Here is a 27,883-nt window from a genome sequence, read left to right as displayed (position 1 = left end):
TTATGCCAAATCGGTGTATAATACAGAAAACAGGATGCACCTGTTCAGAAACCTCTACTCTCTTAATGTCGTGTTTTCACCATCTTAAGATTTAAAAACTCTTCACACAGTAGCCGATGAAGGATTTCTGTTTGAAACATCCTGTTTCACAAGACATTTTTTTTAAAACTATGGTAGAATTGGTCAATCCTGTAAAAAGATCTTTTTACTGAGGTCATGACCTGGTCTATGAAACACACAAAAGCATGACTTGGTCAATGAAAGGAAAAAGAAACAGTGATTCAACATTGGGAACCCATTTTATTTTGGGTTCTTTCTTTAATTGGTAGGTATGAGTTCAGGAAACAGTTTACATAATACCTTTTCAAATCAACATGCAGTTGTCAAAATCAAGAGGTGTCTATAAATGCTAGGGAAAAAGAAACACAGCTAGAAAATGTTGTTTTTTTTTTTAAACAAAGGCCGTACACTTGGATGATTCACGGTGACTGGTGTGTCTTTACGAATTCTTAAAAAAAAATAAAATAAAAATAAAAAAAAAATACAAAAGAAGGACTTTGTTCTGACACAGAACAAAAAAACATTTAGAATAAGTAATAACCCTGTAAGCAATGTTTTACTATTATTGTAATTTTTAATTCGTTTTTGCTTAACACCCATAATAAAATAAAACTTGCAAGATCAATTTAATGGATGAAATAGATATTTGTGCTGTAATATGTACCACAATAGCCAGTTAATACTGGTTTCAGTAAATACTTGTACAGTCCTGCATATCCACTGCCCCAAAGATAATTAAATACATGAGGCAGTAAGCCGATTTCCTCCTGAAAACCAGTGGCAGAACTATACGTAAGCTCATTCAAGCTGAACAAATTGGAAAAAATTATTTTGGCAAACGTACAAGTACCAACAACTGACAAATATGTCCTGTGCAGATGTTCTTTTCCACACACACTGTTTATTTAAAAAAAAAAAAAAAAACACTCCTCCACTTCATAGCAGTGTTTTAAAATCAATCCAGTAGAGAGTGTTCCTCTCACTGTCCAAGCAAGCAAAGTCTGAAAAATCAGACTGGATCCATTGGTAAATAAGCTTTTTGAGAAAACTCAGCAGCTGCACACAAGTGTCTTTAAGTGGAAAAGGTTCTCTGCTGAAAAGAACGATAGCTTCCTGTGAATGCTCACACCAGCATTGTAAGAAAAGCATGCACTGTGGTGAGGCTGATGCTCTTCAACTGTGAAAACGCATTTACATCTACTATTCCATAAAGGGAGAAAAGGGTGACCCTTGACAAAGCAGGAAAGAGAAAAAGTCTTAAAGTCTCAATGACTGCAGTTTCCCCCCTATTTCACTGGCATTTTTATTTTAGTCAGGTTTGATTTTTCCTGTTGTGGGATTAGTGCTGCTCGGTGACCAGGGGCCCAGAGCAAAACCTGAGGATGGAGTTTAAACATAGGCCCCCAAAGCTGCATGAAACTCTGTGAGGCACTGCACAAGCTGCTGAAACTTTGGCCTTTCCTCTGGATCCAGCGCCCAACAACACGCCATTACAGCAAACCTGAAACATGATCAAAACAAAAAAAACTCAGATTTACAAATGATTAGAAGAAAAAAAATAATAAACTGGTGTAAAACCTATATGTGCGTATAGAAAAAAAATAACCGTCATTCATCCAACACTAATAATTTCCTGCCTAAATCCATACCAAGGTGGAGTGAATGCTAAGCTTTTTTTATAATGAGCTATACTCAATAATTCCTCAGGTATAAAATGCAAAAATATGTTAAGTGACTTACAATTGATTATACATACATGATTAGTACACAGAATAAACTGACAGCTGAGTGTATAAATAACAGATATATATACTGACGAGGCATAACATTATGGACACCAGTCACATATCATAACCATGTGCTCCAGTAAATCTAATCAAATGCACATTATCAACTTGAGCTTGTTAAGATCATGAACAGCAGCTACGCTAATTCCTTTCCACTGATTCTTTTTCTGTACTCATCCAGAGGCATCCTGAGGTTGCACCAGCTCCAGTCACGTCCCACCTCATGAAGATTAGGGACATTTAACGAAGTAGATGCCGACCCTGCAAAAACATCCCGAACCATCCAGAGACGTACCAGAGCCATTTGGATTCCACCTCATGTGGAGTTTGGTTCCTTAACCTCAACTGACATAATAAGACTGTAAAAAGGACATTAACATGAGCACCAGAATGTAAGATTATGAGAAGTTCTCGCTCTCCAGTGTTTAAAGACTATAATCACACTCTCGATATCACCCAAATGAGGATGTGCTTCCCTTTTGAGTCTGGTTCCCCTCAAGGTTTCTTCCTCATACCATCTAAGGGAGTTTTTCCTTGCCACAGTCGCCATGGCTGCTCATCAAGGATAAATACACATAATTCACTTTAATTCTTAAATTCTGTAAAGCTGCTAAGACAATTCCCATTGTAAAAAGCGCTATAGAAATAAACCTACATTATGACCACCCACCTAATTTTGTGTTGGTCCCCATTTTGTTGCCTAAACAGTCCTGACCCATTGAGTATTAAGAGCAGTAACTTCTTTAGCAATTTGAGCTACAGGAGCTCGACTGTCGGACCGGACCATACAGCAAAGCCTTCGCTCCCCACGTGCATCAATGAGCCTTGGTCGCCCATGACCCTGTCGCTGGTTCACCACTGTTCCTTCCTACATTCCACAAGAGCTGGTGTTTTGGAGATGCTCTGACCCAGTCGTCTAGACATCACAATTTGCCCCTTGTCCCAATTTGATCCTCGACCCTCAAATCCTTAAGCTTGCCCATATTTCCTGCCTAATATATATCACACACTAACAAGTGCCATATAATCAGTGTTATTCACTCACTCTTCATAATGTTATAATGTCAATGTTATGCCTGGTCCGTATGTAGTAAGTATTAACTGATATTAAGAAATGAGTTGTAATGAGTGATAAATGATTGCATTATACTTACAGCTCATCGGGGCAGTTAATGGGTTGTGCTATTCTGTAGCCATCCTTCAAGTAGGCGGCCATCTCAAATGGGTCAATGTCTACATAAGGAGTCTGTCCCAGAGTCATCAGTTCCCACAAAGTCACCCCAAAAGCCCACTGTAGAGAGAGAGGACACAGTGAAGTTGTAATTAAAACATCTGTGTATAGAAAGGTCACTGAGGTAAAATATGTACCTTCTCTACACCTGTAATAAAAACCAAAAGTCAGACAATGTTAGGTAAACACACCATCAAATATACAGAACGAGAACATCCTATTAGGACAATCTGCAGGGGTGATTTTGGACTTGGTTTTCTTTTTATATATTATGAACAATTAATTAATAATGTCAGATGTAACAATGTCATTGTAATAGACAATGTCCGTTGTTAGGTGAAAGTTCATGACAACAAGCTGACAGACAGTATCAATCATGTTACTAGTAGACCTGGCAGGTCATGGTCCACTTTTAGCCATGTTTTTGGTCTGTAAAATATCTTCTATCATGTACACAAATGGGCCTCTATCTAGGGGCAGTCAACTCTGGGTCACTGTATGCAATCAGTGCTAGCGTGCATTTTTAGAAACAAAGCATTATACAACAACAATTCGAGGAAATCTGGATTATTCAAAAAAGCTTAGGGACTGAAACCCAATCTGTTTTTCAACTCTGCAGAAATCGAAATGGATCGTGTAAGAATTCACAATGTGCCACTATATTCTACATACTCACATCAGTAATGCAAATTCTCTATCCTGCATTCAGACAAACAGCATTTATACAGAATTGGTGACTATACATGTGTGTGTGTGTGTGTGTGTGTGTGTGTTTGTGTTTAATGTGCGTGCGTGTGTGTGTGTGTGTGTGTGTTTAATGTGCAGCTTGCATCGCAGTCTAGATTTACTGTTCTCTGAAAATAACTCAACATACAGCCATTATTGTCTAAATGACTGGCACCAAAAGTGAGTACACCCTGAGTGACCATGTCAAAATGCCAAAGTGTCAATATTTTGTGAGCACCATTGTTATCCTGCACTGCCTTAATCCTCCTGGGCTTAATTCACCAGAGCTGCACAGGTTGTTGCTGGGATCCTCTTCCACCCCTCCATTATGACATCACGGAGCTGCTGAAAGTTAGACACATGCTGCTTCTCCACCTTCCACATGAGGATGCCCCACAGGTGCTCAATAAGGTTCAGGTCTTGAGACATACTTGGCAACTCAATCACCTTTCTCAGCAAAACAGTTGACATCTTGCAGTGTGTTTGGGGTCAAATGGATTCAGAATGTCACAGTGCATGTTGGAATCCATGTTTCCCTCAATGAACCACAGCTCCCCAGTACCAAAAGCACTCATGCAGCCCCAGACCATGATGCTACCACCACCATGCTTGGCTATAGGCAAGACACAATTTTCTTGGTACTCCTCAACAGGGCGTCATCACGCAAGCTGGACACCAAACAAGTTGATCTTAGTCTCATCAGACCGCAGGACATGGTTTCAGCAATTCATGCTTGGACAGGTTGTCATCAGCAAACTTTCTTGTGAGCCAGCTGCAGAAGAGGCTTCCTTTTGAGACGACGGCCTGCAAACCTACTTGTTGCAGTGTGAGGCGTACGGTCTGCAATCTTTAAAGCAATGCTGCAGCACTCATGCATCTGTTCTTTGAAGCCGCTTCTGTACCTGAAGCACTGCTTTAATCGACCCTTTCAAGGGCTGTTGCGAGTGGAACCTGTCTTGGAAAACCTCTGTATGACCCTGGCCACTGTACTGTAACTCAGGTCCAGGGTGTTACCGGTCTTAAGTGTGCATCACTATGTTTGTTTTGATACCATCTTAAATCTTGGAATGAACAATGTTTTCTCTCGATGCTAAAGTGCTTCACTCTAACGGTTCCTCTTACACGTTTGGTTCAACTCTAGTGCTGCGATCTTTTAGCTTTTCCTGTGTTCTAGCCAGTGTTCCTGCTTTAATCAGTTCAAATTCTTTGGCAATCCATATATTTAAGTAAAGCCTATTGTCATACTAGTCATGAAATATTTACATAAGAAATAACTTAAGTTATGTAAATATAATTATTGAACAATTGTGGTGATACGATCTAAAAAGCAGCAACAATAGTCACAAACTTGGCCTCCTTTGCACTCTATGAAAAAAAATATCAAAGTTCAAGAATACTACAAGACATGGTAACATTTTAGTACCCCTTTTTCTGAGTGAAAGATGGTTGTAGGAAGTGTGACTACATATGACAATGTTTTATTTTCACAAACCAGTCAAATCGCAATAGATAACAACCTCCTTCCTCTTTGGCATGATTCCTGACCAAATATGATTTTGCACTTCGAAACAGGTCAATTACAGAAAGAAAAATGTGCTGAAATTTCTGCACTACACATTTTTCCTATACCACGTTATTGTCGTTACAATTTTTGTTCTGTTGGCAAAGGCAGAAGAAACCCCAAACTCTGAAAATCTCTGACCTCTTACCTCTAAAAAGGTGTTTGTAAGGTTGTCAAGAAGTGACGCCTTGTGCAAGCTTTAAATGAAACACTTCTTTTAAATGAAAGACTACTGATTAATGATCCTGGGAAAAAAACCCTTCCGTACTACGTCAAAGATTTCTGATGTACATCTATATAGACAGAAGCCAAGTGGGCGGTGAACTCATTTCACAGGATTTAAAATAAACACATGGAAATGGATTAGAACTTCTTTACACACCCAACAACACTGGTCACTGTTGTAGTAAAGAAGAATAACGCTTTCAAACTAATGAGCCTCCTAACCATCTCTGACCAATGTTTAGCACCAGTACCTATTGTTCTCCATCTCCTCTGGGTCATAAAGGTCAGCTACCAGTAGGCTGGCTGTAAGTGCATGCTTTACACAAAACATAGCCAGTAATTACTTACTCACTGTCTGCAGCCTGCTTTCTTTGGCATGGCTGTTACCATGAGATGAATAAAAACAGAATGCGATTCCACACCCACAGATGGACACGTAACTGCAGTTCCGTTCCTTTTATGCAGCACAACAAGAATGTGACATGGGCTGTGATGAAGCTACTATACGAGAGGCTACTGCACAACTTCAAGGCACACACAGAGTATACACAAAGTCAGTGTGTCTGGAAGCACAACCTAAAAAGATCTCGGCGATATCCCACTGCCTATGGAGTAAAACCTGGGCCACGTCTCAACCTGCCCATGGGCCTTTGTGTTCTGACTGCGCGGCTGTTTGCTTCACATTGCGTAGAAGACCAGCCAGTATGACGTTAACAGGTTTGCCATGTAAACAGAAAGTAGTCACCGATCCTCCCTCAAAGGTGAGTCAGGCCTGAATACACACTCCTCGCACTCAATTGCCAGCCGTATTACTAGAAATGTCAAATTGAGTATGTGAAAACAGAAGAACAGAAACATTGCTACAATTGGATACTTGTTCACCCTTTAATATTGCTGGTTTTCACAGGCATAACTTAGTTTGAAGAAGTGCTGGAGCTAATACTGAGGAATGGACAAATAAAAAATGGTTTCCCTGTGCACCGTGAAAGCCTTCGTGTAACAATTGTATTCGTCTGACCCATGCACCAGCTTTCAGAAACTCCACAGTGATAAAATATAAAATAAAAACAAAAAACTCCCTGTACATGTGCAAACTACAACAACTACAATTTAAAAGATCTCAAAGCATCAATTATCTTTATTACTGTGGACTTTCTGAAAGCTGCTGTAAGAAGAGCATGGGCCAGATGAATAGAAATGCTTCACAAAGCACATAAATGTATATACAAAACAGATACATAAAAAGAGTAAACCAAAGGGCATACACTGACGTGACTGATGCCTGGTATAACATCTTGAACTTTGTATTTTTCACATATAAACAAAACAACTAAAATAACTGAAATATATCATTTTTTTTTTTTTTTAGAATTTTCCTCAGATTACCATGTGTATATCAAACATAAAAAGCAGGAAAATAAATGAAAAGCCATGTGTTTTTTTTTTTTATAAACAGACACCACCCTCAACCAAGCATGCAATAAACAAACAAACATAAATAAATGTAATTAATTAAATTCATTGTAATAACTGTTATAAATGAGTATGTATAAATGAAATGGTACACAGTTAAAGGACTACATTCAAAGATTTTGCTTCTCACCACATCACTGGCACTAGAGAAGTCATTGTTGAGGAGGCTTTCCAGGGCCATCCAGCGCACGGGCCGGTTCTCATTATCCCCCAGGCAGTGGTAGTCCATGGGGAAGAGGTCTCGAGCCAGAGCGTTATCAGTGATCTTCACCTGCATGCTGTCATCAATGCTACAGGAAATACAATTAAATGCTAGTCAGACAGTGTGCACATGGAAACACTTACCAAGAAACTGGCCATTGAAGTCCACATGCTTGCTTGAAGTCTTTAGTACAGAGAAGGTTTAAACAAACTGCATGTGCCAGGCTACTAATGAAGACGCTGGTCGTGCAGCTGGACACAATTATAAAGAATTGCCCACACACCACACTCACAAGTCAGGTGAGAAAAAAGTATGTAGCAAATAAGGCGTGCGTGCGTGTGTGTGTGTGTGTGTTTAGGGGAGATCTATTTGCTAACTTACACACAGTTCCTAGCAGCCAGGTCTTTGTGGATGACCTCTCTTCGTGCCAGGTAGCTCATACCACATGCTATTTGGATAGCCATGTGAACAAGATCTTGCTGGGAGATGGCCTGAACCGAGAGAGAAAGAGAAGAGGATGATAAAGGAAGGAGGAAACGATCGGAAACAATATATCTTGATGTGTCGGCTTCCAGTGCTACTTTAAATCTTAACAAAACTACTTTGGAATTTTAACAATTTCTCTTGATTATTTCATAGCAAAACTATAGCTCGCTACACCATATGTTTGAATGACGATTAATAACAAGCAGATGACTGAAGCTTGTTTCTTAAAAATTCCAGGATAAACATTCAATAAGAACATCACCACCACGTGATGCCAATGCTGTTGGTCACAGTTATACTGCAGATGATAACATGAATATTTGCCTTGGTGTGTCCAGGTTCTTGTCTCAACAAAGCAAGATTCTCCATTATTCTGGCTGGTTTGACGCATGTTACCTATAACGTGCACATGGCTACAGCCCTGCTTAACTTATCTACAAAGAGAACTACTACTCAAACTTGCATAACAGTACTGACACATGTTTAGGTAAGCCGTCCACACACCCATACACACAAACACGTGGCATGAATATAAATAATAACATTGACGGCCTGAAATGTCACAGGCCACATGGTGGGGGAAAAAACAAATTTGGGCTTGTTTATATTTTGCCATCCTGACGATGGTAAAATCTTGCAAATGGCATTCTAACACTAAGAAGATAAAAAAAAAGCTTTCCGATTCTATTTTAATTGATGTTGAGTTTTAGGCAAAACCAGATGTCGTCAATAAGTTTAGAAATGAGACATCTGCAACTGCATGTATAGCTATTTACTGCCTACTCCAATTCCTTTAGTGGGCTGTAAAAAAATAAACTATAATAGGGTGATGTTTTTCACTTGTAGCAAGCACAGTCTTGCTTGGGAAAAATTGTTAGGTGGAGGAATGTTATTAGAGAATGTACTGATCAAATCAACAGCATCCTGCCCTGTACCTGAAGAAAATGTGATGCCATCTGGCACAAAGCCATCTGGGTTTAACCAGTACACAGTACTTATTGTGCTCACCCCCAACTCCAGTAAAGCACCACTTCCTTGAAACTACAACCTCTGCTACTTTAGATCAAGCAGACCTTTGCACAATACTTTCACTGTTCAAAAAAATCCAATAAATAACACTATATTTCTTCTCATGTGTCGTGCCGGAGGGTCAAGAGCAGTTTCAAACTTTCAGCATCTTTTAATAGTAACATGAAAGCATAACAACCCATCATTTTGAAAGCACTGATGTTTTAAGAATGTTTTGGCTATTTCTGATACTGGTTTGCCCGTTTCCTGTTTAAACCAGTACCATTCTATACTAAGCAGCATTGTATGTTCAGCATGCATTACAGCTTTTCAGATGAGAGTCGAAGTTGTAAACTCACCTGAGGATTGTTGGCCTCAGCGAGCTTGCACTGGCGAAGGAAGAGCTTCAGATTGCCCCAATTCATGTAAGGTAGCAGGACCATAGGTTTCTCTCCATCCTCTGTGCACACATGACAGATGGGCAACAGGTTCCTGAGAGGGTGGAGAACAGAAATGGGGTTTTAGGGAAAATACATAGAGTCTAACAGTGTCTGAATTTGGCAGGATATCATAACCAAGTCTAAAAACATCACGGCTTCACGGTACCATGGTGTCAAGGTATATATTGGTGCAAATAAAAATCTTTATCAAACTATTTTTGCACTTGTTTGCATATTACCACCCCCCCCCACCTCCAACACACACATACACACACACACACACACACACGGTTATGAAGCAAAATGTTTTCCCCATACTTATTGTTAAGAAATTACCCCAGAATCTCTTAGAATACAATCAGTATTCATCCTAATTGAACAAAAAACAAGGAAAAAACAAACAAGCGACCAAGCATAGCAAGGTACGACACTTTGCTGAAAGTAAGCGGGCTAGAGGTTTAATTTATTCTTTCATTCCTCTGTGCATTTGACTGATAATGAGTTCTGTTGAGAAAAAAAAGTTATGTGCATGCTAGGACCGGCAGCAGATGTAGCAATGTAATGCATATGCAACAGCAACAGATCACGACCAAAGTCTTTTCATCACAGTTCACTTTTCCTGAGTTGGGAAATGGTGGTTGTTTTATTATGATTTACAGCATGTCCAGAGACAACCGATTGCCAAGTCTTGGGGAGTCACAGGTAGATGGAAAGAACTTCATTGGTTAAAAGAATTTACAGATCAAATGGTAATAAATGCAATAATACCCCATGACTAACCATAATACAGCTTTGACACCAGACCGCTCTTGTGATACAAAAACGTAGAAGTAACGAAGCGTTGGAGTCACGAAAGGCAAGGAGAGCAACTAAAAAAAAAAGGGACTAACTTGCAAAAGACGTACCAGGCCAAGCTAGCTGCCAACAATTTTAGGCAGGAAATACTTCTTTGAAGCCTCTCTGAGGGCTCAAAGCCTGTAGTAACCTGTAGTATTCTCTGTCCTCTAAATGAAATGTAAAAATAAAAAGGGCTAAAGGTGCCTTTACAGGATCTGATCTTTGACTTTAGACAAGGCCTGGCACAATCACCATCCTCCCAAAAATCAAGACAGGATGTGGACCATCTGTCCAAGCGCCAGAGCTTACCACAAACAACAAGTTAAGGACTTGGCAACTCCTTTAAAGCAACACATACCTTCTATATAGGAACTTCCTAATGGTCTTTGTCTAGCCCAAAGACGATAATTAGAATACAAAACATATGAAGTATTTATACTGTTCCAACACTGGTTCATTTTCTTTGCATTCATATGAAACAAACTCTGAGTCAGGGAACACAGGAACTTGCTCTTAAAATGGAAATGAGAAAAGAGAACGTGGAAAGAAAAAAAAAACACATCCTAAATCTTTCTACAGGAGAATGCAAAGGTCACTGCTGCTGTTGAAGTGCCCTCACTCCACTGTCACGATATTCCGTCATTATGCAGCAAAGCCACACACGTGTTTCCAACATTTGTATACAATATGGCTTCTTTTTTTTATTCACAGGACCTACGGGGCATGAAGAGGATACCCTTCATTTCCAAGAGACAGAAACGGCGCCTTCCTGCCCTCCCTTCCTCAATCTTTAGTGTGCAGGACTGATCACACATTGTGACTCAGTTCAGCATGAAACTGAGGTGTTGCATTTCTGATAAGTCGGTGATGTACTTATTCCAGTCGCTGTAAAGGAGTGTCCGTTCTACTTATTACACCTACTTGAACAGATATGCTGATTGTTAAACCTTACACTGAGTTGTGTGTCAGGAAGGATTCTTTAAAACTAGTCAGTGGAAACACAAAACCACAATGGCAAACTCTGACCATTCACTGTGCAGCAGGTGTGAAATATAACAAAACAGTGTAATGCTTGATGAATATTATGGTACTCACCTGTGGTTTAAACCTTATAAACAAATGAACAGAAAAATAAATAAGGAAATGAATGACTAATGTCAATGTAAAAGTAAAAAAATAAAAAAATAAATAAAAAGCCTCCTACGTTAAATTCACTTTATGACTATTAAACAGCTCATTAACCAAAATGATTAAGCATTCCTAGTCTGTCCTATTTAAAATGCCAAACTAACAGTTCTGATGGATTTCCATTATTATGTATAGTTAGCTCCAGAATTATTGGCGCACACTGATAACATGGGTGGAAAAAAGCTATAAAAATGTCGTCAGTTAACTGCACTTTATGCATTCCTTTTATAATATAATGTACTTAGTTCAACAATTTGTTTACTAATTTGGATCTCCAATCTCTACAGGGAATTTGTGATATTTACTGTAACAGAGGCGAAGCCTACAGCTATTTAACACTATACAACACTTTTTTTTTTTTTTTTTTATCAATTTTAGCTCACCGACTGCAATTGCAATTGTTAATACTACAGTGAAATAGGAAGCTTTGAACAACTACATGACTTCCTTAACACTCAGCTGAAGCCAAATATAAATAGGGATAGGCTGCAGTATTCTGTTCATTTCTATTAGTGCAAATATTTTTCACATTTCATTATGAAATATTGATATAGCCCATTATTTTTTGGTAGTTTTAGCATGTTTTCTTATTTCAAATTTGGGATTTTCATAACCATGGGATGCCAATACCCCTGGAGCCGATTACAGGTAGTCATCGACTTACGACCTATGCAACTTACGACCATTCGACTTTACGACAACAATCGCTAGCCGATTGTCGTGACATACGACAGTGCGTACCAGCTTCCGGCATCATTTCACAGTATTGTACATATAGCCTATTCTACTTACGACCAAATCGTGTTACGACCGATCTGTCGGTCCCAATCATGGTTGTAAGTCGACGACTACCTGTATACAATTATATAGCAGCTTTGATCAAATACAGAGGTTTTAGTGCGGTTAAGCAGTTGTGATTGAAATTACAGAAGATGCAATTAATGAACAGTTGTGACTCACCTGTGATGAAGACCTCGCAGCTTACAGCTCTCCGTCAGCATCATTGTCACCTGCACCTCCGAGGCATGATCTGCAAAACCAAATGCAAGAACCAACAGTATAAGTGGTTAGTCATAATCTAGAATTACAAGGTAAGAAGACGTTTTGACAAGTTCATCGGCTGGGCTTTGGTTGAGATTTAAATGTTAAAAATATAATAATAAAATAAATAAGTTACTGGGGAATGATAACTTGGAAAAAATGTATCTATTATGAACTCTTGAACAACAGAAATATGTGCACTCCGGGGTTATACACATTTTTTCATTAGAATCTAGCAGAATATGTGGCCAAAAGGCTTGAGTCATGTTCACATTTGATTTTATCTCAGAATGCAGATTTTGGCGACTACTTTGCATTTACAGGTAATCCACATTGTTTTCTGGCCCATGGGTATGGCCGAGGGAAGTTGAAGGGTTTACAGCAACTCGGGAGGGCATGGAGCATTGTTTGGCAGTAGGCACCAGCCCTGTCTGGGGCAACTCAATGCAGGAGGAGTGCCATGTTAAAATCAGTAGATCTCAACATTTTCTTTTTCCATACCACAGTTTAGTATATTTGACATGTAAACTGTGTTTAAATATTAGGGCAGTGGTGGGTCAGTGGTTACTGATCAGAAGGTTCGAGCCCCAGCACCATCAAGATGCCAGTGTGCGGGCCTTGAGCAGGGCCCTTAACCCTCTCTGCTCTAGGGATGCCATTGCATGCGCTGGGATATGCAAATAATACAAAAAAGCTTGATTGTGCTTAACATATACAAAACAAAAGGCATGTTTCTGCTCTGTTTCTGAAATCACACGCACTAGAATGCATTTAAAACACAACAATCAGTTTGATTTTCTAATCATATCAAGTGAGAGGTTGAAAAGTTTTAGACGGATCACAGAAAACCTGCAAGACATGCATAAAGAACAGACCTTTCCCAGAGAGGGAGATGTTTCATAAAAGCCAGAGCTCAAAAGGAGGGTTACTTTCAAACACAAGGATGTGATTTATAAGGATGTGTTGATCCTAATACTGTGGGTGATTTATAACAACATGCAGCTTTATAAACACCAGGCTTGCTCTCTGTATGTGCTTGATTAATTGACTGTACAAAAGGTGTGGTATATTATATCACAGTGCTGTTGAATTATTGATTGTGAAAAACAAAGAAAAAAAATGTTCTTTAACAGCGACTCTGATGATAGATTCTGGCTATATTGCAGATCACAGGTTTAGATTAATGCTCTCATTCTAATGTGTTATTGTTTCTATAGTTACACTCCACAGGCACTGGGACAACACAATCAAAAGCTAATAATAAGTAGGTTGGAAACAAGAAGAGCATGTCATTGTTGATGTGGTGAAGCTTGTTGGATGCCAGTGAGCCACATCATATATCCAGAAAGTGGACTGTGAACAGCATGTCTCATCATGTTTTATTCCTTATTTATGAAAACCACTTGAGCACAATCTAAATGTAAAGAACAGCACATGAATGACCCTGTTGTTTTTTGAAATTAATGAACATGGTGTTGGAGTATTAGTTATTTCCTGTTCTCACTTATCACCTTTAACATGCTGTGATACACAGTCATGCCCTCACTTGCCCCTCTCTTAAAAAAAATTTACATCTCCTTAAAGAAGGTCACCACATCAAACATCATGGGTTTGATTTCCTTAAACTAAACTAAATCCATTTATTATTAAGTGTATGAGGAATATGATTTTACACTTCCTGACCAGTTTTGAGCTGTGCTACAATCAAGAGTGATGAATGTGTAAAATTACTTCTGTACCTTTGACTGTTTTCACAAACACTTGTTTCTCTTTACTCGGGTCCTTCTCGTCAAGCAAGACACCATGGAATATCCGTCCAAAGGTTCCTGTGAAATGCAAATAGACACCCAAGTTAAACAGAGTGAGTGCCAAGTGTGTGTGAAACATAATATCCACACTCCATGATTCAGTATATTATATATATATATATATATATATATATATATATATATATATATATATATATATATATATATTAAAAAAACACAAACACACAAAGTATATTATTTCAGCAACAATTGTAGTATATCTTCTCAAGGGACAATACAATAGAAATGAAGCTTGGATATATTTTCGAGTAGTCAATGTGCAGCTTGTATTGTATTGTCGAAAAATAACTTAATAAAAGTGAGTGCACCCTGAGTAAATATGTGAAAACTCCAAAGTGTCAATATTTTATTTGAGCACCATTGTTATCTAGCACTTTCTTAATCCTCCTGGGCATAGAAATCACCAGAGGTGCACAGTTGGTTGCTCTGATCCTCCACTCCTTAATAATGACTCCATAATGGAGGTGCTGGAAGTTAGACACATGGCGCTTCTCCACATCCACTTGAGGATGCCCCACAGGTGCTCAGAATCTCAGAATGTCACAGTACATGTTGGAATCCATGTTTCCCTTAATCCCAAGCTCCCCAGTACCAGTAGCATTCATGCAGCCCCAGACCATGATGCAACCACCACCATGCTTCATCGTAGGCAAGACAATTTTCTTGATTCTCCTCACCAGGGCATCACCAAACATGCTGAACACTATCTGAAATAATTAAGTTTATGTTAGTCTCATCAGATCACAGGACATGGATCCTGTAATTCATGCTCTTGGACAGATTGTCTTCAGAAAACTTTCTTGTGAGCCAGCTGCAGGAGAGACGTCCTTCTTATTTGCAGAGGACAGTAAATCTGTACTGTTATACAAACTGCACAGTGAATAAAATATATCCAAGCTTGATTGCTAGAGTATTGTCCCCTGAGGAGATATACTATAATGGTTGCTGAAATGTGAGAAGCGTACTCACTTTTGTGAGACACTGTAGATGTGGTCACTGGTTAATTGCTGGAACACTGCATTTTGGGCTCTGATTGAAAACTAGTGTGTGAACTGAGCTAGAGTGCTGCTAGTTCAAGCGTGAGAGTGGTTTTGATCAGGAGCTTATGTGTTACGATTAGGGGGCTCAAGCCAGGGATAAGGAGAAAAGCTTGCCTGAAGCTCAAATATGATTTGGCGAATATGAGTGACGTAATAGAGGTTGGTCAGGACTGAACATGCCAGGTGTTTTTACAAAAACACAATGTAGATTTATCATTTTAGATGTAAATGGTTACGCTGAGAACAACGAGGATTAAAATGTTCCTGCATGGAAACTCGGGTGTACATCATTCACTAGAAGCCAAGAGTGTGGAATGAGGACGCACCTTCATGCAAAACGTCTCGGAGCGTGACTCTCTCTCTGGAGATGGCGATGTCCTTGACTTTTGCCTTGGCCTCCAGAAGAGTCACGCTTCTCAGGTCGTTCTTCTCGATCCGCAAAGAAGGATAGGCTAAAGCACAGACAAACACAAACAGCGCTAAATACAACATCAAACAACAAAATGACAAAAATCAAGTCATTACTGTTCTTGCATTACGTATCTCTTTTGTCTTCGACTGTAAGCAGTGTTTAAACAGAATCTCACTGATTCTCATATGCAAAACTTTCCCAAGCACTAAAGTTAAAGGTCACATGGACACAACACAAAGCATGGCTAGTTGTGTAATGCCGAAGTGGATGTTGGTAAAGTGGAGTTGTGTAATGCCGAAGTGCATGTTGGAACAGTCTCTCCTCCTGCTTTTGTGTAGTTCTAGCCGACACATAAATATTTGTCTACACGTAAATATTTGTGTCCATTATTGTTTGCAGGCTGTTTCAGCGACATGGCGGTTTATTCCATGAGCATTAATTATACATCCATAGAAATCAGTGGACTGATGACAACCCACAAAATAGCACCCCTAACTAATACAGTTCTGATTCACAATTATTTAGTGATTAAAATGACAATTCAAGTGAGTAATTCACAATAAAATATCGTGCTAACATAGAACAGTGTGTAATTAGTAAGACCTAAATCTTAAAGCATCCAAAGTTATCTAAAAGGCTCTAAAGTAGTATTTTTCAAGTGGTGTAGTTTCGGGGGGGGGAAGGGGGTTTTATATGGCAGCACTGCCACATCACAGCTCCCCACTATAACTGTATCAGCTTTGCTACTCTACATTTCCCTACACGCGAATGTGTGTTTGGGGTTTTGGTGCCTGCAATAGATTTCAAGTCCGTTTCATATTTTATTCGTTATCATGGGACTATTCATAACAAGTTATAATGCTCCTCTGGAACTGCAGGAGTTTATTTCCTACTATTAATTCTTTGATCTTTTAAAATGTTATTATGTAGTCACAAACACATTTAATAATATACACGTTATGATACGTTATGATCCAAAGCATGAGTGCGCCACCAAGTGGTGATACTCCAAAAAAATGAATTCTTTCCATCTTATAACTTGAAATATTCTGGAAATAGAGGACATAGGATCTACAGTTTAAGGTGAACAGTGCATAAAATCCACTCATATGTTTAACTGTATGCATGCATTCTTTTCCAAATTGTGTGAGGATATGATACTCAACTAGAGAAAATAAATAAATAAATAAATAAATGTAATGATCGTTTCATCACTAAGCACTGTTAAAATTACTTTACAAGCAATGATACATGATCAAGCCATTAGTCATTGGCACTGTTAAAGCAAGCATAAACCCTATTTAAACCTCACATTGATGCAGGCCCCAGTTGCAGACACGCACTCAAGCAGCACAAATCATTCAGTAAAGCTCATGCACTAGGTGTGGTTAGAAAAAAGATGGCACAAGGCATCAGTCGCTTTATGCTGTGAAATCAATGATGATGGTGTTTAGGTTAGAAGGAGAGTTTGTTAGCAGGAGACTGACCATGTGATCATTCTGGCTCTTTCGTGCTTTAGAAGAGCAAAGCGGAACTTACTTTTGCTTTCATGGGAAGGAACACCGGGGTGGGGGAAGGAGGCACCTGAGAGCTGCAGCATGGGAGCAGAGCCAGCATGAACGTCTGATGGAGGGATGGAGGAAGAGACAGAGGTAGTGGGTGAAAAAGATGAGAAAAAGAGGGAGAGAGAGATGCGTAAAGTATGGGTAACTATGATAAGTAAATAGTGCAACAACAATATGAGCGCATATGGCAGAGGCATAGAGGAAAAGAGTTAGTGACCATATGCGGCCACCAGGGGGCGACAACACGCTACAAATGCAGGAAACAGTCTGGGGGGGGAAAATAAATACAAGACAAATAATGCAGCTACAACCCATTGATATTTACTTATACATTAAAAAACTGAACAGCACAAGTTTTTTACTTCAGATTTTTTTTTCATTACTATATTTAGAACAACTTTTATAAGACAGTATCGGTCACGTGTGTGTCCACCTACAAAAATATGACTAATCTTAGCCCAATCAAGCCAATTAGATGAAAATAGGGGTGCCTAACCACATAGAAAACACCACAGAGAGCTAAAATAACACTTTCTGTCAATTCTGTAAGATGTGCAAGAGTGTGTGTGTGTGTGTGTGTGTGTGTGTGTGTGTGTGTGTGTGTGTGTGTGTGTGTGAGGGGGTGACTTTCATCCAGCAAAATGTTGCTCTGTGTTTTCTCATCATTCACTACTTCTGCAAGCTGTATTGTAGTCTAGTTCATATATAAGTACGTCTCACCTTGTGCTCGCTGCCCACACATGCAGCACAGAGACAGACATTACACCCTGAGGACATGAAGTCTGAAGTGTTTATTACCAGGACATTCTGATTCCTGATTAGCTCATTTGATCATATGTAAGGAATCACCTCATTAGGTTGAGAAACGTGTTGGCGGGAAACTGTCTGAGGTAATCATACCACTCCACTTACTGACCTTACAGAAATGGTACAGTGAAAAAAATCTTATTTAAGAAATCATCCAATTAGACAGAATGTACTCAATCAGCCGGGACACACTTGCTTCCTCGGCTCTGCACTATGAGGCTAATGAAGCTATGAAGCAATAAAAGTCACTTACACTCTTTCGTCAAAAGTTTGCAGACACCTGGTCATAAGTGGGGTATGTGCTTTATGAGTGTTACATTCCACATTTAGTCCCAATTTGCTATTATAATTCCCTCCACTGGCTGGAAAAGTCAGGTGTCCCAATACTTCTGTCCATATAGTGTACTTGTTTCACATCACATTGTTAAGATACGAAGCCAGATTTTTATAGATCTTATTTACAAATTTCTGTTCGAGTTTAAATAGAACTAGTTAATCCTCCACATTCCAACAAATCCTGAAAAAATCTACTGCCATCACAGGCAAATGCACACAAAGCAGACGTGAAAGCACAGGCAATACAAATGTGACGTATAGAACCACACAGAAAGGGAAGGAAGGGAAAAAGGGAATATGGAGTGGATAATGGATAATGTACATGGTGGTGATAAAGCTATATTGCAATCAGAAATGTGTGTGCACCACAGTGAATTGACAAACACATCTCATTTTTCCATTAGCAAACTTTTCAGGCTATGACCAGGTTTTCTTTTTGTATATAAAGTTTGACTAGAAATTAGGGATCCCAGTATAAACGGTGGCCAGGATTTTAGTGTAGTTCTGCTTCCAACCTTTGGGTCTGGCTTAGAGGATGAAATGTCACAAAAGATTTAAAAACAAAGGCAGAGCAGCAGGTCTAATCTCTAATCCCTAACCTGGGTCTACCAATAAGATTAAAGGGTTCAACTGCATGGAGTAATTTCATACATCTTAATAATTTACCGCAAAAACATACTGGCAAGTCTGTGAAACACTTCTGTTTTAGACAGTCTGGATGCAGAGACATGTTTACAGTAAACATATATTTCTACAAAAGGAACTATGAGTAAGGTCATATTTCCTGAGCTTGATAAATAGTTGCCTCACAGGTCCAGAGCAACACTAAAGAAGCAGACTGGAGAAGATCATTTATATATATATATATATATATATATAAATGAAGGCTGACCAATTACATTTGTGATAAAGTGAAACGTGCCTATGATATTTATTTAACACGAGTATATAAGTATACAGATAAAAATGGCTGCTTGAGTATGGGGTATATTGTAATAATATGCATGGTTTGCTACTGTGGATCTTACTGGTGATGGAGGTGGCATTGTTTGGTGTGTCTGCTCTTAGGTACTGTGTGGTCTGAGTGGAGGGTTGAGAAAGACCCTGGGAGCTCCCACTGTCACTCTCACTAGAAAAAAAACACAAAGAGAAAGATCACAAAGCGGAACTATATGGTCAAGAGTAAATGTGTGTACATATAATTCTAGTAATCTACATTTAAGTACAGGCATCAACAAAAACATCATTGTTATGTATATTGGAGCTTATAAAAGAGTGAGAGAGAAACAGTAAGACATGACCGTTTATCACCTAAATTATGCCATATGAACGTTTCTACCAACAATTATACTTTTGTCCGCCTGAACCAATTTTGCCACAATTCTTAATGTAATTCTCAGGCATTACTAAGTACCATGCTATGCTCAAAGGTTGTCTAGATATCTAAAAATGCAAGTATAATCAATGCAAGTGGCTTAAATTTATTTCCAGCATATAACTAATTACACCCAATAGTATAGCTTTTTAAGCTATAGAACTTTCTGCATCTCTCTTTTTGATTTTTTTGCTTTCCTTCACTGGGAGGCTGTCAGTAACAGTTTTACCTCCAACCCCAAAGCCTTCATAATGCTTAAGTGTTGTATAATTGTGCCAATTAAAAGAATTAGCCTTGAGCTTCAGAGGTTAATTCAACAGAAAGACCCCTTAGAAGCAAACAAAGATCCTCAAACAGCACAGATTCAAACTGCCGTTTGGAAAGCCACTGATCCAGTCATGCACTAAAGCAGTAAATAATGATTTTACTGAATATAAAAAGTACCAAAGAGCTGCTGTGTGCACGTGCTTATATTCTCATGCTTTGGAGCTGTTGCCACTTTGGACAAAATGGGAACATGTCATGGGTTTATGCAATGAGTTTACAGACACATGGCTCCTTTGACTGGAATTGGCAAATAAGATAACACTAATTTCAAAACAAGTTTAAACACCAGTCCAACAGACAGGAAACTTTCGGAAAAACTAAATCCTGAGAAAGATTTAGTTTTTCCCCCAAGATATAAAGGTCAAGACATCAGGATCTAATATATATATATATATATATATATATATATATATATATATATATATATATATATATATATATATATATATATAGAGAGAGAGAGAGAGAGAGAGAGAGAGAGAGAGAGAGAGAGAGAGAGAGAGAGAGAGAGAGAGAGAGAGAGAGAGTGAGTACAGACCAAAAGTTTGGACACACCTTCTCATTCAAAGAGTTTTCTTTATTTTCATGACTATGAAAATTGTAGAGTCACACTGAAGGCATCAAGGGCTATTTGACCAAGAAGGAGAGTGATGGGGTGCTGCGCCAGATGACCTGGCCTCCACAGTCACCGGACCTGAACCCAATCGAGATGGTTTAGGGGTGAGCTGGACCGCAGAGTGAAGGCAAAAGGGCCAACAAGTGCCAAGCATCTCTCGGGGAACTCCTTCAAGACTGTTAGAAGACCATTTCAGGTGACTACCTCTTGAAGCTCATCAAGAGAATGCCAAGAGTGTGCAAAGCAGTAATCAAAGCAAAAGGTGGCTACTTTGAAGAACCTAGAATATGACATTTTTCAGTTGTTTCACACTTTTTTGTTATGTATATAATTCCATATATAATTCCACATGTGTTAATTCATAGTTTTGATGCCTTCAGTGTGAATCTACAATTTTCATAGTCATGAAATTAAAGAAAACTCTTTGAATGAGAAGGTGTGTCCAAACTTTTGGTCTGTACTGTATATATAATCAATACATGCACAAAGCATGCAAAGAAGCACAAATGCTTCAAAATAGAACTCATCAATCTCAACAGGATCAGACTTTCTCCGTCTCACTGTTCCTGCAAACGTGCATAAAACTCGACCCAAATGCAAACACTTCGATAAACGATAAACCACCTGTCATCCACCTCGACTCTCTTCATGCTGTGCAGGTGTAACACAGCGAGGATGATTGCTACAAGGAAGATGACGGCGCAACACACTCCAACGCTTATGTAGAACACTCTGGTGGATGTTGTCGGAGCGCTGTCTACTGAGGAAAATACACACAGCAAAAGATCAGAGACCAAAAATATATTTTTGAAAATACAACGTGAAACCATCCAGTATTTCATTTAAAAAAATAAATGCTAACCTACTTAATCACAGAACAGAAGTACTTACAGTCTGGTCCTGTTTTGTTAGAGAATGGAAGGAGGATTCTTGGGGAATCTGGCTGCTCAATCCCTAAGTAAATAAAATTATAAAATAAAGAAAATCAGATTTTAAATAAAATTATATTTTTGATAAAAAGATTTAAAAAAAGAAAAGTTTCTTATATTCTCTTTTTCTTTCAATACAGAACAAATCTTATTCTACTACAGACAGAAAATGAAAATGAAAAACACCATTGTGATTCAATCAACAATGAGCAAAGTCATTAGGTATTTCCTTTAGGTATGCATATGACAGAGTTTGTGTCATAAACTTCACTGTGAGAGCTTCAGGTTTGCTGAGAGAAAGTCAGACCGAGTTTTTTTTACTCTTATTGCAGCTCATATTACAGAGTGAGGTAAAGGGATGGGTTCAGACAATAGACACATTTGTGTGAAATGCACCCTCACACAAACTAGAGTTCTGTTACAGGGCTTACTTCTGTAGCACATTTTCCTGCGCTTGAAGTTAAGCACTGTGAAGTTGTTGGCATGGATCGTCAGATTCAGCTGCATGGTAAGAACTGCCTCACCATCCACTTTCCCGGAACAGAAGAGGTCCACTCTGAAAACTATGCATAAGAACCAAAAACAGAAATCAGAACATACGCCAATAAAACTAATACGATCAACTGGGGTACTGAAATTTAAATCCACACTGACAAAATAAGTTCCATGGGCATGAACATAAACTCAGCAACATCAATAAGTCAATTTATTACAGACACAGGGCTTTATTTAATACTTGTTTTCCAGTTATTGAGATTTTTGAGAATTGCAGAGTTTCTGCAGATTTCACAAAGTCAAACTTAAGACTTTTTAAGACCATTATGAATAAAATGTAAGACCTATATCACAACACAAAAAACAGACACAAATACATTGTAAGCAACTGGCCTTAACCGAGCCCTAAATTAATTGTTTTAATTAATTTAAAAACTTTCACTTCCCCATAGCTGAAAAATAAAATCTGTTTTACATCTGAATTACAATCCATGAAAGATTTGTGCCAATAACAGAAAGCTGATTGGCTGTTGCATGTTTGCCTCATTTGTAGTCGTAATACAGCTTATTATATTTGGACTAGCGAAAGAACACCACCACCACAACTACAACAAGTGAAGCATGAGCATTTCAATAATTAGGGGTAGCTTTTACATGGATATTTTAAAATTAAGACTCGTTAAAATTGATATAAAGTCAAGAACTGTGAATTTAGGACATTTTAGGGCCTAAAACTAAAAAATAATAGCACGTTAAATAGTTAAATAATTAACAAAAGCTTCTTGACTCTTGACTTGACGAGCCCCTGGGAGCTTACTATAAAATAATTCTACAAGCGTGTGTGAGAGTAAAGAGATACCTGAGCGTGTCAGTGGGACCTCCCCATTGGCTGAAATGTTGCTATGAGGTTGGTCCATAACTGCAGGGTTCTCCACCTGGAAACCCAACCTGTACTCCACCTGCACACAACAAAGAGAAAGAGATCGAGTTTCATAACAAAAACCACACTAGAGTCATAGCTGAATTATATTGAAGCACAATTAGGGTTTTTTTTTTTTTTTTCCTGTACAGTACTTTTAACTTCAGCTCGATGCAGCATGATCATCACTAGATGGCAGCATGGAGATGAGAGAAGACAGGAAACATGGACCACAGAGTCTCAATTTCTTTTTAACTTAAATTCTTTAACAAACTACAAACTAGTTAACAAGCACAGGGTCAAATCCACTACAGATGAAGGAGTGTTTCATGAATGAATATCTGCAGTGATTGGCTGACACAGTTTCCAATCTGAGCAGCCTATACGTACATCAGCATTGGGTTTGTATTTCACTTTTCAGAGTATCGATTTAAACAATAATGTGACAGAGTAACTCACATCGCAGCTACGATTGAGACGACTATAAATATCTAAAAGGAAATCATTAATATCAGTGTAGATTTTCATTTCTGTGCAGTGTGAAATCAACAAAACATTCTTTTCTTTCAATTTATTTCTTTTAATTTACTTATTGCACTAAATGTAAAACCGCCCAGCCAATTAATGCTAATATTCAATTATAAAAACTGATGATGATTTCATACAAGTTGTTAATTTAAATACACTATATGTGGTTTTTCACCAAACTGTTACCACAAAGCTGAAGGCACACAGCGTATAGTGTATAGGACTTCTTTGGATGCGGTATAATAAAGTTTTGCTTTCACTTGAACTTGGAAACAAAAACCTGTTCCAGCAAGGCAATGCCCCTTTGCACTAAGTGAGAAGATATGGTTTACATGGTTTGGAGATTAAGATCTTGAAAGGCCTGCTACAGAGCTTTCTGAACAGAATTTCTGTAAGCATCATTTTAATAGATCATTAAACACTGTGTATTAATTAATTGGCAGCGGGAATTCAGTCTTGGGACTTAAAGACCATTAATAATTAAATTTAAGACTTAAAACACGACATTAAAAACAAACACACAAATACTTTGTTAGGAACTGGCCTAAGTCACACAATACTTTTTTTTTAAGCCAAGTATCACTAAACTTGCACTTCCACATAGCTGGGGATTAAAAAAAATCTCAATAAAAAAATATGCTTTACGTCTGTGGTATAGTCCAAGGGAGAGTCGTGCCAGTTACAGAAAGCTGATTGTCTGTTGCATGTTGGTATGAATTGTAGTTGTAACACAGCGAATTACAGTGCATCCGGAAAGTATTTACAGCGCTTCACTTTTTCTATGTTATGTTACAGTCATATTCCAGAATGGATTCAATTCATTATTTTCCTCAAAATTCTACGATAAAATACCCCATACTGACAACATGATAGATGTGTGTTTAAAATCTCTGCAAATGTATTAAAAAAACAAAACACATGTACGTACTCTATACATTGTTGAAGCACCTTTGGCATTAATTGTAGCCTCTAGTCTTTTTGAGTTTGATGCTTCAAGCTTGGCACACCTATTTCTGAGCAGTTTCTCCCATTCTTCTTTGCAGAACCGCTCAAGCTCCATCATGTTGGAAGAAGGCCATTTTCAGATCTCTGCAGTCGTTGTCCTTTTGGAAGATGAAACATCACCCCAGTCTTGAGGTCCAGAGTGCTCTGGAGCAGGTTTTCATCAAGGATGTCTCTGTACCTTGCTCCATTCGTCTTTCCCTCGATCCTGATTAGTTGCCCAGTTCCTGCCGCTGAAAAACATCCCCACAGCATGATTCTGCCACCACCATGCTTCACTGTAGGGATGGTATTGGCTAGGTGATGAGGGGTGCCTGGTTTCCTCCAGACTGGAAGTTTCTCCTCTCTCCACAGAGAAACGCTGGAGCTCTTTCAGAGTGACCATCGAGTTCTTGGTCACCTCTGTGACTAAGGCCCTTCTCCCTCGCTCTAGGAAGAGTCCTGGTGGTTCTAAACTTCTTCCATTTACAGATGATGGAGGCTACTGTGCTCACTGGAAACTTCAATGCTGCAGAAATCTTTCTGTACCCTTCCCCAGATCTGTGCCTCGGTACAATACTGTCTCAGGGGTCTACAGACAATTCCTTGGACTTCATTACTTGGTTTGTGCTGATGTTAACTGTCCTTAAATCATGTCCATTCAACTGAATTTACCACAGATGGACTCCAATCAAGTTGTAGAAACATCTCAAGGATGATCAGTGGAAACAGGATGCACCTGAGCTCAATTTTAAGTGTCATGGCAATGACTGTGAATACATGTGAATTTATTTTTTGTTTTTATTTCAAATTTTTTAAATTTTAATACATTTGCAAAGATTTTAAACAAACTTGTCATTATGGGGTATTGTTTGTAGAATTTTGAGGAAAATAATAATTTGAATCCATTTTGGAATAAGACGTTTTGGAATGAGCATTTCAATGAGCGTTCGAGGTAGCATTACATAGACAGTGTTGTGCTAGTTACTAAAAAATAGTAACTAGTTACAGTTACTCGTTACTTCATTCAAAAAGTAACTGAGTTACTTTGTTGATTACTTACACCAAAAAGTAATGCGTTACTGTTAAAAGTAACCTTTTTAGTTACTTTTTAAAATAATAATCTTTAAAGTTTCTATTAATGCCCTTTTATGCGTTATGGTCTACAAACACAAAACTGACTTAAACACAAATTAATATTTAAACACTATTTTATTTAAGTCAGACCAGCACAAACTGAATACATCACAAGGATTTCTGAAATAAATAACAAAACAAGCTGAATAATATATTCACAATCAAAAACTAAAGTGGCTTCTGCTGTTGTGTTGAGCTCTTAAAAATGTTCCTTTCACAGCTGAAGTATGAAAACTATCAACAATGTAGAACAGAACACCGGGTTAGCTTCTAGCTACTAGCTCCTCAGGCATGGAGGTCCTTGAGGAGCTTCGACAGATTGGAGTTGCTGTTTATCGCAGTAGATACGAGCTTCGAACCAGAAAGACACAGCTTACATTTGCCTTAAATGTTTTTGTCTTTATACTCGACTAAAGTGAAATAATGAGCATATTTCCACTTTGAGAAACTCGTCTTGCTCTCGCCTTGACTCGCCATTACTGCCGCATAGACCTGAATAAACGGAGACACGCCCACAGCGCATCTTCTTCGGGTTTACAGTGGTTCAATCACCAATCCTACAATGCGACGCTGCTGTAAGTAGGTTAGACTGTAGTCTACACTTCAGCCCAAATTAATTCATTTAAAAAAGTAACGGGTAACGCACCATACGGTAACGGAAACGAAGTTACTTTATTTTTCAGTATCAGTTACTGTAAAAAGTAACGCGTTACCGGTAACGCCCAACACTGTACATAGATATAGAGAAATATTAAGATCTGTTTAAAATGATTGAAAAATATATATAAGTAAATAGTAAATAATATTTCTCAGTTGCTTTGGAGTTTCTCAGAGCAGAAATTAAATTTTTAAAACTCGTTCAACCTCCACGTCATTTAGTCACTTGTGCACATCATAAAAAAAATTGCTTTGATTAAATTGCGAATGCTTTTGTACATTAATTTAATCGATTGTGTACAATTGTCCGCTGTTTCCCACATTATCAGTTGTTTATGTCGCGTTGATAAAAAATATATATTTTACTGGTTTCACCTGAATAGTCTTAACCCCCAAAACATCTCGGCATCAGTTCAGTGCATAAGTGAACGGCATCAGATCAACCAATGATCAACTGGTTCTCTAAAACAGGCCAAAGGTGAATTTTGTGAACCTTCATTTGGCAACAGAGCAGAAGACAGAATCACAATTTCTGATTTCTGAACAAAGAAACGAACGAACACTAGTACAGTAAAAGTGTAAATCCTGTCCGGTCTCTCGCAATTAATATAAATTAAATATGCAAACAAATAAATACATTTGTGCTGCTGAAATTCAAAAATACCCAACAGAAGAAATTCAACATTGTGCATTTTAAATCATAGTAATCCAAACAGTAGTTTATATCAAGACATACTGAAACTGTGCACAGTCATACCGACGACATGACTTAATATTTTGATGATCTCGTTTGTGAACATTGACAAAGGGAGTTTTCATTCTGATGGGTATGAGATGTTCATTGGCACAAATAATTACATTTGAGAGGTGAACTACGTACTTTGAGAAAAGTACAGGCTTTTGTGTTGTGCTGTTGGTACACAATGTTTTGAGAATGTACTTACTGGTTTGCAAATATAATGGATGATACGAGAAAAGCTTCACAGCAAATAAAAAAACTAAGCCTTTTGAAGGTCTAAATTTTAGATTTTTTAACTTTAGACTTTTTTATTTACTTTTTTCGAGACTCGAATGACCCAAAATAAAAAAATAAATAAAAAAAACCCCAACCTCAAATTTTCCAAAGACAACTAAATTGTACACCACAAGCACCTGAACTAAATAGCATTTCTCAAGTCATACATAATAATGAAATAACCCTTTCAAAGTGATTACAAAAACAAAACTACAATTGGGCAACAGTACACATGCTTTAATACAGACTTATAACCAGCTTTTAACATTTGCAAGGCTAGTGATTATATCTGCACTGTTGTTTGTCACATTTCAGACCTACAGCTGAGTTACAGTACATGTGTACCATCAGGGTCCTACGGAATTTCACACCATCTTGGCACATTTTCAACGCTCCATCCTCCCCCCCTCCCCCCAGCTGTGCATGTTTACGCTCCTACCGTAAATTAAATAGAAAGCCATGTGGTACAGAGCTACAGATATTAAAATCACCACCAAGTAATTAAAATAATTAAATCATTGAGAAAATAAAAGCTTGTAGCCATGTTGAAAGTCAGCAATTACTGCTTGTAAGAGGAAAGATCGGTTCAAAATGCTAATATAGGACTTAACGATGCCGACAGTTTAGTGCCAGAGTGCCATTTACTACAA

General features: G+C 38.3%; 1 protein-coding gene across 3 annotated transcripts in view; it reads right to left on the bottom strand.

Annotated features, from left to right (window-relative positions):
* Positions 1-280: 280 nt before the first annotated feature.
* Positions 281-27,883, bottom strand: part of ryk (receptor like tyrosine kinase) — a 51,821-nt gene continuing 24,218 nt past the window's right edge. The window contains exons 3-16 of one of the 3 annotated variants that reach the window (XM_046875510.1): positions 22,856-22,955; positions 21,933-22,064; positions 21,464-21,526; positions 21,197-21,332; positions 19,283-19,383; positions 17,086-17,169; positions 15,461-15,586; positions 14,005-14,091; positions 12,185-12,254; positions 9,119-9,251; positions 7,647-7,756; positions 7,194-7,353; positions 3,002-3,138; positions 281-1,561 (exon numbers count right to left, since the gene is read on the bottom strand). In XM_046875510.1, coding sequence (XP_046731466.1) covers positions 1,450-1,561; positions 3,002-3,138; positions 7,194-7,353; positions 7,647-7,756; positions 9,119-9,251; positions 12,185-12,254; positions 14,005-14,091; positions 15,461-15,586; positions 17,086-17,169; positions 19,283-19,383; positions 21,197-21,332; positions 21,464-21,526; positions 21,933-22,064; positions 22,856-22,955 — 1,551 coding nt within the window. In that variant the 3' untranslated portion in view covers positions 281-1,449. The remainder of the gene's footprint in view (positions 1,562-3,001; positions 3,139-7,193; positions 7,354-7,646; positions 7,757-9,118; positions 9,252-12,184; positions 12,255-14,004; positions 14,092-15,460; positions 15,587-17,085; positions 17,170-19,282; positions 19,384-21,196; positions 21,333-21,463; positions 21,527-21,932; positions 22,065-22,855; positions 22,956-27,883) is intronic. The other 2 variants (XM_046875585.1, XM_046875669.1) reach the window with 2 other exon arrangements.

This window comes from Silurus meridionalis, chromosome 1 (assembly GCF_014805685.1).
Source record: "Silurus meridionalis isolate SWU-2019-XX chromosome 1, ASM1480568v1, whole genome shotgun sequence".
In the NCBI taxonomy this organism is placed as follows: Eukaryota; Metazoa; Chordata; class Actinopteri; order Siluriformes; family Siluridae; genus Silurus; species Silurus meridionalis.
This window is presented reverse-complemented; position numbering and strand designations above follow the sequence as displayed.